The sequence below is a fragment of the Acomys russatus genome, chromosome 3 (assembly GCF_903995435.1).
Source record: "Acomys russatus chromosome 3, mAcoRus1.1, whole genome shotgun sequence".
Taxonomy (NCBI): Eukaryota; Metazoa; Chordata; class Mammalia; order Rodentia; family Muridae; genus Acomys; species Acomys russatus.
Genome location: NC_067139.1, coordinates 72,478,596 through 72,490,925, shown reverse-complemented (window position 1 = coordinate 72,490,925; position 12,330 = coordinate 72,478,596). Strand labels below are relative to the sequence as shown.

The following is a 12,330-nucleotide window of genomic DNA, read 5'->3' as shown; positions in this document are numbered from 1 at the left end:
ATAACAAATATTAATAACCATACAACACAAAGTTGACATCACCACTATAGAGCCTACATGATCTATGCCATATGCCACTGTTACGGTGCAGTGAGCATGGCAGTACTGCTGTGACATCCTCGCCAAAAATGTGTGACTTGAATTTAGTCATAAAGAAAGATTAAAGCTGAGTATGGTGACACACGCCTGTAATCCCAGCAGGCGGGAGGCAGACGTAGGCAGGTCGCTGCGAGTTTGAGGCCAGTCTGGTCTACAGAGCAAGTCCAGGTTAGCTAAGGCTGCACAGAGAAATCCTGTCTTGACAAACTTAAACATAAATAAATAAAAAAGAAAAATCAGTCAAACACAAACTGAGAGCTGGTCTACAACATGGCGGGGGGAAAACTCTTCAAAAATGTTGTAATGGGGCTGGAGAAATGGCTTAGCAGTTAAGAGCACTTCTTTTCTTCCAGGACCTGGGTCTAGTTCTCAGCACCCACATCAAGTGACTCACAACCACATGTAACTCCATCTCCAAGGCATCTGATGCTCTCTCCCGGCTAACACAGGAACCTGCACACAGGAGGCGTATACCCACAGAGATACACACACATCTAAAAAAGGATGGGAGACAAATACTGAAGAATGATTTCAGTCTGTAACACATAAGATGACATGTCTACCCACTAGGTGCAATATAGGAGGCTGAACTATATCTTGACTGGAAACAAAAACCAGTAGGTTAGCTAGAATATCCAAATGAGGACTGAAGCTTTATTAATAATGAATCAATATTAATTAGTCATAATCAATATTAACTGACTGGTTTTAAATTTTCTCTGAGTTTACTTCTTCTTAAGTTGCCAAAACTGTATATAACTGCTCATTTTCTAGCTTTGAGAATTGTACTATGGTTCTATGATGCTGAGGTGGATCAAGCAGGTAAAAGCACTTGCTGTGCATACCTGATGTCTGAGTTCTGTCCCTGGGACCCACAGTACAAGGAGAGAACGGACTCCTAAGAGTCTATGCACATACCATCACATCCATGTGTCTACGTGCGCAAGCTGTACAAAAGGATAATGGGAGGCAGAGTAAAAGGTAAATAGAAAATCTTACTATTTTTTACAATTTTTGTTACAAAATGCTTACAAATTTTTTTTTCAATTATAAGCCTTGTGCCACCATGCCTGCATACATTCTGTGGGTGTGAGTGTGTGCATGTGTGTGTTTCTTGAGAAGGGGTCTTATTGGGAAGTCCTGGCTGGCCTGGAAGTCATGAAGTTGTCCAGGCTGGACTTGAACTGGCTATGCTCCTGCCTTCAGAATGACTGAACTGATGATATGAAACACCACATTCAGATCCTCCTGCCTCCACTGAGTGCTGGAATCACAGGTGTATGACGCATGCCTGGCTTTGGGCAAGGCTGGTACTCTAAATGCAAGCTATAGCCCCGGCCCCATATGTTACTTGTCTTTCTAATCCCTAGTGTGATATGAACTCATACTTGCATTTTTTCTACAGCACAGTTTGGGTATCCCACACCATCTTTTAACCCCTGCAAGCATGTGGTTCACAGATATACTTTCAGACAAGTGTTCATTCACATAAAATAAAACAATAAGTACGATCTCAAACAGAAATTAAGTTAAAAAACATTATTTTTTCCTTTTCCCTCAACAGATCTTTGCACTAAAAAAAAAAAAAAAGGTAATAATATAAAACTGATCATCCAAAGCAATGTTATGAAACTGAGAAACATGACTTCCCCAGGTGCTGAGTTCCAAAGTTCCTAGAGTTAAGGCAGAAGATCTTTAATATGTGTGGATTTGTTATGAAGGCTTGAGGTTTAACTGCTTAACAGATCCCAGACTAGCTGACTGCAAACACGCTGCTGATTTGATCATAACAAATAGCAAAGTTGATCCTACACAGCAACCTTGTAATGATCTCTAATTTATGGTAGAAATAAAATAGCAAATCCAATCTCACAGCACAGAGAGGTCACAGTTTATGTTTCAGAAGTTCCTGGGCACTGAAATACAACAGCAGCACAGACAGATAAAGGGACCCTGCAAAGAGTTCATGCAAATTTCAGGGGCTTTGTTCTTTTGATTTCCACCCATTGTTCCTTCTGCCATCTTCCTTAAAACAAGCTCTGTAAGTTTAAGCCACATCTAGAGGAAATAGCACACTTTAAAATAATTCCTTCATGAAAATTCAAGTCACAGAAGGAACAGGGTTTCGCAGAGAATTCAATGGAGAAGATCTGCCCTGGGGAGTGGGACCAGTTCTCTAATGGGATATCTATGTAGACCTGGGTGGGGGCTGCAGGTGAGGTGGAGCATACCCTTCATGTAACCCTGCGTGACAAGGTCAGGGTGATGGAGACTGTTTCTGAGGACAGAAACAGGAAGAGCAGGTGCAATCAAGCAGAGACAGGAGAGTTAAAAGCAGGGAGAAAAAGAAGGTGATGATGAAGGAAGTAGGGAACAGTCTCCATCTTCAAGCCTGGCTGAGTGTGATGACCAAACAAATGATAACAAATGCAAGACACACACACACACACACACACACACACACACACACACACGAATTAGAAGTTGAAAAGACAATATCTCTCCCAATATGGGAGAGAGACTTCAACAGCAATATCCCAGAAGTTACCCAAGTGCCAGCAGGCAGATCGCTCTGCCACATTTATTCTACACCAGGAAAATTCCAGCCACATCATATTGAGACACCATCATGGTCTCACCAGATTGGCTGAAATTAAAAAGATAAATAGTAACAAATGCTATCAGGAAAGTGGAACCATGACATTATCATGTACTGGTGAGAGTGGAGTTGGAAAGTTGGGACTGAAAGATAAAAATCTTTTTTTTTTTTTCTTTGAGACAGGTTTCTCTTTGTAGCTTTGGCTGTCTTGGATTCACTTTGTAGACCCAGTTGGCCTCAAACTCACAGTGATCCACCTGCCTCTCCAGCCCGGCTAAGATAAAAATCTTTAATACCACATATGGTTATAAGATCCTACACAAAACAGCATTACAAAGGATGAATTTTATTTACTGGGAAAGAAATTAACCATGATATAAAAGGAAACCAAGATAGAACATACACTGTAGCCAATGATGGTCCCTGTATGACAAGTGAATATTTTAACCCTGCAAATGTGGATGGAATAAAAAAGCAGCTTCGGTGACTCCAGATGTCAGGTTCTTACAAGGCAAGAGGGACAGTTATAAATAAGGGAAGGGCAAAAGCTGGAATGAGCCTCACACACATGCACAGCTTAGTGTAACACGTGTGTCGCCAAGCTCTGCTCCAAAGGCCTGGAAACAATGATGAGGAACTCACAGTGCTCAGACCTTGGTGTCTGAGTACCATGTTCTGACAAAGGGAAGCAGGGTTCCTTAGAAAAGTGTTTGATTCCTGGATAGAATCAACGGAGAAAACACATCATGCTGCTGGGGTAGTCTTTGATGTTAAAAAGTCAGGAAGTGTGCAAATAAGGATAGAAACAGAGCCAGACAAAAATACTGCATACTGGTGATTCTATTTCAAAACCAGAACTAACTGCAACCAGTAGAAGCTAAGATAACAGCTACTGGGGTGGGGCGCACTGAGTTCTGAAGGGCGTTATTTAGTGTATTTCCCTTCCCCCTCCTTCCTTTTGGAAGGATCTTGCTAACTCAGGACCCTCCTGTTTCAGCCATGGTGCTGTGTTTCTTCATCTGGTTGTAGTTACACATAGGTGAATTCATTTAAGAAGAAGTTGTACTAAGCTTGAATATTGCACTTCAATATAAACACTTTGTGGTATTTGTTACATTTTTTAAAGGAAAATAGTTAAAATTTTGATATGCGTACTAGTTTGTATTAGGGTAATCTGCTTTAAAAGATCCTTGTAGAAATCAACACTTCTTGGTCAGTATGGGGTCTTCTGTTTTGTAGCAGGATCCTGTTTGATAGAAACATAGCAGCTGAGGGAAGTCGTATTTTTCAGGGCTGAGACCAATAAACGGTACAAGTCATGCACAGAGATGTAATTTTGTCAGGAACATGACAGCGCCACATGTTATTCTAAATTATTTTTGTTTTATTTTGCTTTTAAGAGATAAGGTCTCGGGCTGGAGAGATGGCTCAGCGGTTAAGAGCACTGCCTGCTCTCCCAGAGGTCCTGAGTTCAATTCCCAGAAACCACATGGTGGCTCACAACCATCTATAATGTGATCTGATGCCCTCATCTGCAGATAAAGCACTCATATACAATAAATAAATAAATATTAAAAAAAAAAAAGAGAGATAAGGTCTCACTTTGAAGCCCAGGCTGCTCTGAATGAAAGAATTCTTGCCTCAGTGGAGCATTCTAGGCATGAACCACCATACCTGCTTCCAAAATATTTCTGACCTCTTGATGAATAAGAAGCCCCTGTAGGAACAACTCACTTGTTCACAGGTAAGAAACTATTTTAATTGTGGGCTGAGTTTTATGTTTATTGGAATTGCAAATCACACAAGTCTTTCATACTAGAGTGATGAAAAACTGTTTTTGTAGAACAGGAAAACTAAGAGATGAAGGAACAGGTTACTTAAAGACTCAGGAATGAATGACAACAGGCAACTGTAATACCTCTAGGTTCATCTGTAACGAGATAACATAGGGTACTGTTAGATGCATCTTAAAGGTGGAAATAATCTACAGTCTGTCCATAAGACTCAATGAGTTTCTTGATTTTTTTTTTTATCTTCATATATTTTTACAATTATTTTATGTACTTTGTTGTTGTTGGTGTATGTTTTAATGTATTTGTGCTTTGTCTACATGCATGTCTATGTGTGCCTGGTATCGAAGAGGCTAGTAGAAGGCATCAGATTGCCTAGCACTGTAGTTAAAAATAGCTGTGAGCTGCCTTGTGAGTGCTGAGAATTGAACCTGGGTCCTCTGGTAGAGCACCTAGTGTTCTTTTTTGTCTGTCTGCCTTTTGTTTTATTTTTGAGTCAGGGTTTTTCTGTTGCAGCTTCAGCTGTCTTGAAACTCACTCAGTAGACCAAGCTGGCCTCTAACTCAGAGATCCATCTGCCTCTGCCTCGAGAGCCCTGGGATTAAAGCATGTACCACCACCGGCCAGCTAAGTAACTCGTGTTCTTAAGAGCAGAAGCATCTCTCCAGGCCCCTGATAACTTAAGGATTGTTTGTTTGTTTTGAATGGGCCTGCATGAATGTCTGCTACATGCCAATGGGTACTCATAGAGGCCACAAGAGGACACTGGAGTCCTTGGAGCTGGAGTTACAGGTCACTATCCAACATGGATGCTAGGAATTGAACCCAGATCCTCTGGAAGAGCAACACATAGAATGTGCCTTTTCTGCAGCCCCTAGTCCTTGGTAAAGTAAAGAAAAACAAGCATGTATCAAGGCCTGACCTATTGAAGATGTTTGGCTATTCTGCTTCCGTCATCCCTCAGGACCATAAAACATGGCCACTTAGTCCAACGACTTAACTGAATGATTTTCAAAGTGAGAGATGAGAACAGACAGAGCAGCTGTGTCACCTAAGGGAACATTTTCTAGAAATGCACAGCTTTCCTCCAGCTCCTTCCACTGGCATCCTCACACCCCTCCCAAGGATCCATATCCTAATGTTGCGCATAGTGTGACTGTCTGAGTGGAGAAGGTTCTTTTAAACAGGGAGGTCTACATTTACTCAAAGTTTACTGGATGATTTACTTGTATATGACACCACTGGCCTTTCAGTTACAAGTCTCTATGAGAAAAAGCGGTTTACAAATATCATATCTCAGAAGGAGATAAGTCTTTGGAATAAAATGCCAAGGGAATTGATTTTTGTTAACATTATTGCTAAATGCCTTAACAGTGTGATCATTTGAAAATACTCTACAGTGTGAGGTTTAAGGCACAATGAGTCCTAATTAGTGTTTTAATAAGTGTGTTAGCACTGCCGTGTACCATTCTGGGATGTCACTTATGGTAAATTAAGGGACACTTTCCCTCCCTATCTTCCATTAGTATTTAATGCTAGGAGGTGGGAAAAGGCTGATCCATATTCAATAGGAAAGGAGGGAAAACAATAACAAATTGGCATCTCTTCTGTGAATTGCCCCACAGGCCAAGCATTTTTATGTTCTTAATCATTATTAAATGACTTAACATGACACCCAGAGCCTGGCGAATGATTGCATCCTGACATGAGAACGAATTACAAATGAAATGAAAGATCAAGCTGTATTAGAGCACTGCCTCTGGGAAATGAAAATCTTTAATTCTCTTTTATTATTGACATTTATTTGGCTGCCATGAATAACAACACAGCAAAGAGATTCAGCTACGCTTGTGCACTGAATAGCTTATCCCAGGGCTCAACACTGCATTAACATTTATCATGTTTGCTTTTGTAGCTGACACCACTGAACAGATTCTCTATCCATCTTGTATTTATCACGCACCGCAATACACCGCATCCTCTAAGTTCATTTTCATATGGTAGGAGCAGCAAGATTAGCTAGTGTCTTGCATCAAATAAATCCCGATTATAAACATCCTTAAGAATGGTTTAATAGATTTAATAAAGCATGAAGCAAATTCACACACACACACAAAATTGTTACAAGAGAGGGAGGGTAAATTTCATTCTGAAGAAAATTATACAAGTTGATAGTGAGAGAGCGACTGGTATGACACATGTTTCTGGGTATAGGAAGACTATAAAAGAATATTTCCACCAAGAGCAACCCAGGAGCATCTTATGAGTCTGGAGGTAGTATTATGTTCCCTCTAAGAAGCCTGCCTGGTTTAAGACAGAAATGGTCCACACACAGTAACATGACAGTGATCTTGTTTGTGTCGTGTAGAGGTCCTTTCATGGGTTATTTCTTTTCTCTCACAGAAATGAACAGCCTGCCACAGAAACGGAGGATCACATAGTACCTTTTCATGCGTCTACAACCAACCAGAAGGTTGAGGGAATTATTTCGTGTCTGTCTCTCTGTACCCAAACTGGTCAATAATTTCCTCAGTGACACTTTTCGGGTTTTATATATTTACTTTGTTAAAAAAAAAAGTCACTCCAGTAGATGTGGTGGTGCACTATTGCAATCTCAGGACTTGGAAGGTTGAGGCAGGAGAATTGCTCCAAGTTTGAGCCCAGTCTGGGTACAGAGATTACAAGGTGAGCCTGGACTACAGAGTGAGAATATATTATCAAAAATTAAAGAAAAAAATTACTGCATTTCCAGTATAATGCCTTTAAGATTTGTTGGGGCTGGTGAGATGGTTCAGAGGTTAAGACCATTGGCTGTTATTTTGAATGTTCTGAGTTCAATTCCCAGCAATCACATGGTGGCTCACAACTATCTATAATGTGATATGATGCCCTCTTTTGGCCTGCAGGCACACATGCAGGCAGAATATTGTATACATAATAAATCAATAAATCTTTAAAAATAAATAAAAATAGAAATACTGACTAGAAAAAAAATTGTTGATCTGTGGGGTGTGGTGGTGCACACCTTTAATCCCAGCACTCGGGGAGGCAGAGGCAGGCGGATCTCTGTGAGTTCAAGGCCAGCCTGGTCTACAAAGTGAGGCTATGACAGCCAAGGCTGTTTCAGAGAGAAACTCTGTCTTGAAAAACCTAAAAAAAGTCGGCATTGGTGGCGCATGCCTTTAATCCCAGCACTTGGGAGGCAGAGGCAGGCGAATCACTGTGAGTTCGAAGCCAGCCTGGTCTACAAAGTGAGTCCAGGACAGCCAAAATAACAGAGAAATTCTGTCTTGAAAAACTAAAACAAACAAACAAACAAAACGATTTGTTCATTTTTTATAGTCAACAATATACCCAAAGAGAATTATATTAATACTTTATATTTTGATATTTAATACTTTATGGATATTAATTATAATTTGCAGCTCTTTAAAGATTATGTTATATTCAATATTCAGCTGAGTACTGAACAAACACATTGGCAATAATTATACTACTCTTTATAAAAATCATTAGTTATTAACTATTAACTGATTAGATTTGATGAATCACTCAGAAGAAATTAACAGACATATTTAGCTTGAATAGCAGCTAAAACAAAATAGCCTCAAATTTAAAATATTAATTATTTTAATCAATAATGTTTGCTCACTAGATGAAATTCCTATGAATGCCATTAAAAACAGACATGAGATCTTTCTTTCTTTCTTTCTTTTTAGTTTTTCAAGACAGGTTTCTCTGTATAGCCTTGGCTATCCTGGACTTGCTTTGTAGACCAGGCTGGCCTCAAACTCATAGAGATCCACCTGCCTCTGCCTCCTGAGTGCTGGGATTAAAGGCGTGCGCCACCACTGCCCAGCCTGAGCTTTATCTTCTTGAAAGAAAATCTGAGATTATAATCAGCAAAAAAGCTCTTTGGGAAGTTGAGGCAGGGGGATTAAAAATTCAAGGTCAGGCCGGGAGTGGTGGTGCACGCCTTTAATCCCAGCACTCAGGAGGCAGAGGCAGGCGGATCACTGTGAGTTCAAGGCCAGCCTGGTCTACAAAGCGAGTCCAGGACAGCCAAGGCTACACAGAGAAACCATGTCTCGAAAACAAAAAAAAAAAAAAAAAAAAATTCAAGGTCAGTCTGGGCTATGCAAGGAATTCAAGGCCAGTGTAGGGTATTTAGTGAGACATTTTCTTAAAATAAAAGGTTATGTAAAATAAAGTATTAAAAAAGGCCTAGGATATTGCTGAGTCAGAGGCATGTGAGTTCAAGGATAGTGAGTCCCAGGTCAGTCAGGAATACATAGACTATCCAAAAAAAAAAAAAAAAAAAAAAAAAAAAAAGACAGACAGAAAGAAAGAAAAATCCTGTATTGAAAAACCAAATCAACAGTGACAGAAAAAAATCCAGAAGAAGAAGCAGTTCTGGATTTTACTTGCTCATGACTGAGTAGATGTTTTTTATTCTGATGCAAGTGTTTCTATGGTTTTGAAAAGAAAGATATTTCTAGACTAAAGAAATCTCCTCAAACTTCAGCATTAATTGATTTTTCATAAATTATAATCTTCAAAGGAAAATCATGTCCCGAGGGTAGAGGGGAGGAAGGTCCATGTGAACCTGTTGAAGGCTATGGATAGTGCACTGTACAAGGATTATACAGTTTCCCTGTGGTTGATCTCTGTGACACGGCATTTGTTCCACGGCTCCCACATACCTGTAGCCACTATAGTGTCATCTCTCCCTTGCGTGAAGATCACGGTCCTCTGCCTCTTCGAGTTCACCTTTGGAAGAGCCTGTGCCTTTTTGGCTATTTCTTTAATGTCTTTAGTCTATTAATAAGAGGGAAAAAATCATTATCAGTCGAGTAAGGGAAATATTATTAGATGTTAACAATTTTGCTTCTGATGCGACCTGAGTATCTCCTAGGGCACATTTGAAAAAAGATTATTAACTATACACAAATGAAGAGAACACTTTCTATTTATTCTTCGGGGGAATCACGTTTATGATGGATCTTATTTCATCTTCACCTTCAATACCTCCCATTCATTTTATTTCAAAGCAAACCTCAGGCACTTTATAATTTAATCTATAAGTGTGTGAACATGCCATCTCTGAAAGGTAATGACTAAAATATCACATAAGCACGATATACTTTAAAACATTTTGCCAGGATTATGAAAGGACTTAGAACTAGTCCCACATCACCAGGAACAAGTGCTTACACCATCAGCAAATAAATGTCGAGTCAAATTTCAAAGTAAAGAGAGTTTTAAAGAATTACTCATCTGTTTTTGAGTTGGAGTCTTCCTGTGTGTCTCAGGCTGGCCTGAAGTTTATGATTCTCCTGTATCAGTCTCCACAAGCTAGAATTACAAGTGTGTGCCCTTATGCCCATGTCATAAAAAAGGTTTTCTTTTTCTAAAACTTTTTATTTATTATTAAAGATGTTACAGAGCATGACTGATTATGTTAACTTGGGAAATAATAAAATTGAGATAATGTCATTTTTTTCAAAGAATTGGATGAGAAAAAAAATGCTAACCATACTTTGCTCTGTAAAGACTTAATTTTTCCATAGGAAAGGGCATTCCTTTAACATGATGGTTAAAGGAAAGGCAATTAGTTTTGCATTCTTCTTCATGACTCATGATCAGTAATATGCAATCCATCGTCTTTCATCACCTAATATTACCCCTTTGTGTTCCCTTTTCTAAATGCTCTACTATAATCATATATATATATATATTTGTTTACATATATACATACTTACATTAAAACATTCTTTTTTTCTTCCTAGATTGGGTGACTTTGGTTAATATTATACATACTAAGTCCACCCATTTTTCCTGCAAAGTTTACGATTTTATTTTCATCTAGAGCTGACAAATATTTTAAGTATATACCAGATTTCCATTATCCTGGCTCCATTTCCTTGCAAACATGGAGGTGAAATATCTCTATGGTAAGGTATGGCATAGTCGGAGTGCATGCCCAGGAGTGAAATAGTTGGGTTATATGGTAGTTCACTTTTTAATAGTTTTGAGGAACATCCAACTTGATATGTATAATGGATGTACTAATTTGCACCCCCACCCGCAGTGACTGATGGCTCTTTCTCTACATCTTTGTCAACATCTCGTTTCTTTTCTTTTTTTTGAGACAGGGTCTCTCTGTGTAGCCTTGGCTGCCCTGGACTCGCTTTGTAGACCAGGCTGGCCTCGAACTCACAGCGATCCGCCTGCCTCTGCCTCCCAAGTGCTGGGATTAAAGGCGTGCGCCACCACGCCCGGCCTAACATCTCGTTTTCTTGTCCTTCTTCCCTCCTTCTCCGGAGCTGAGTACTGAACCCCGAGTCTTGCTCTGAGCTAAACCCTCAACCCTGATATCAAATTTTACTCCTTTTTCTTTCTTTCTTTCTTTCTTTCTTTCTTTCTTTCTTTCTTTCTTTCTTTCTTTCTTGTCAGGGTTTCTCTGTGTAGCCCTGGCTGTCCTGGACTCGATTTGTGAACAGACTGGCCTTGAACTCACAGCAATCCACCTGCCTCTGTCTCCTGAGTGTTGGCATTAAAGACATGTGCCACCACGCTAGGCATTTTTTTTTTCTTTTTTTAGTGGCTAAGTGCATAGAAACCCTAAGAGAAGCTCTACAGTTTCAGAATGGCTCTACGATTTCCACTGAGATGTACAGCGTTTGGGACTGGGCAGGTTTTTGCTTGAGCAGCTAAATTAATCTAGCTTCATGATATTTTTATGAGTTCATTTGAATAAAGTAACTTTTGTATTTAAATAAAGAGGGGCAGGGCTGGGTGGTGGTGGTCTTCCTGAGTGTTGGGATTAAAGGCATGCGCCACCATACCAGGCTTTGAAATAAACTTTTCAAATATACACCAGCAACTTTTCCAGATTTTTCCAACCTTTTTTCTTATTGTATCCACATATACAATTTATGCCAAATGTCATTGCTCAGTCTAGGATCCCTGTTAGTATAACCTAATCCAAGTATCTCACTATGGATGCAGAGCAACTGCTTGCTTACAAGAGATGATTTTCAGGCAGTGTAAATCCTTCCTCAAAGCCTCAATTTTTATCTTCCCAACACCATAGATTGCTAAGTCCACAGTATTCACCCTTTCCCTCTCCTTAGGTCCTTCTCCCTCACAGGTAAGATCACGCATCTCAACAGAAAAATGCAATTATGATGAGCTTTAGAACACAGCAAACCTAGTCTTATTGCTATGACCATGAACAGATGAGTAAACATCTCTAACGCTCCATTTGCAGACAAAACTAAGAAAGAACTCAACTGAAAGATCTTGGGGCTGGGGGTATAACTCAGTGGCAGAGTGCGGGTTTGTAAAAGCCCTAGGTTCAATCCCCAGCACTAAATCTCCCTTTATAATACTTACCATCAAAAGGAAAAAAATCAGTAATTTTAGAGTCAAGAAAACTGATAAGTACCACTTTAATATTTAACTGATACTAAAATTCCTGGACAAAAGAAGACATCTGTATAGTCCCAAAGAATCTCCTCCAGACTATTTATCCACTGTAATAGAAAGGGGTAAGCTGCAGAGGCTAAACCGATCGATGCCACCTTAGCCCAGCGATTGAGGTTAACATCACCAGCAATGAGACTTTGTGACATCATTTAACCTCCCTGATACGACGCTCTGAGAAGGGCACATCACTTCTGTGGGTTTCCTGTTAAAAATACACAACTTCAACCCACTCACAAGAAAACACCAGACACACTCAACTAGAGAAAGAGAGGGACATTCCACAGAATGAATAACCAGGACTCCTGAAGTATCAGGGTCACAGTCATTAAGGGAAGAATGAAAAACTGTCAT

The 12,330-nt window shown here is 39.7% G+C and overlaps 1 protein-coding gene across 3 annotated transcripts in view; it reads right to left on the bottom strand.

The window, feature by feature from the left end:
- The window catches only part of Adk (adenosine kinase), a 397,266-nt gene that overhangs the window by 54,802 nt on the left and 330,134 nt on the right, over positions 1-12,330 (bottom strand). For 2 of the 3 annotated variants that reach the window (XM_051142845.1, XM_051142847.1), the window contains exon 9: positions 9,192-9,306. The exons of the other annotated variant lie outside the window; for it this stretch is intronic. In XM_051142845.1, the coding sequence (XP_050998802.1) occupies positions 9,192-9,306 (115 nt within the window). The remainder of the gene's footprint in view (positions 1-9,191; positions 9,307-12,330) is intronic. 3 annotated transcript variants of the gene reach the window in all.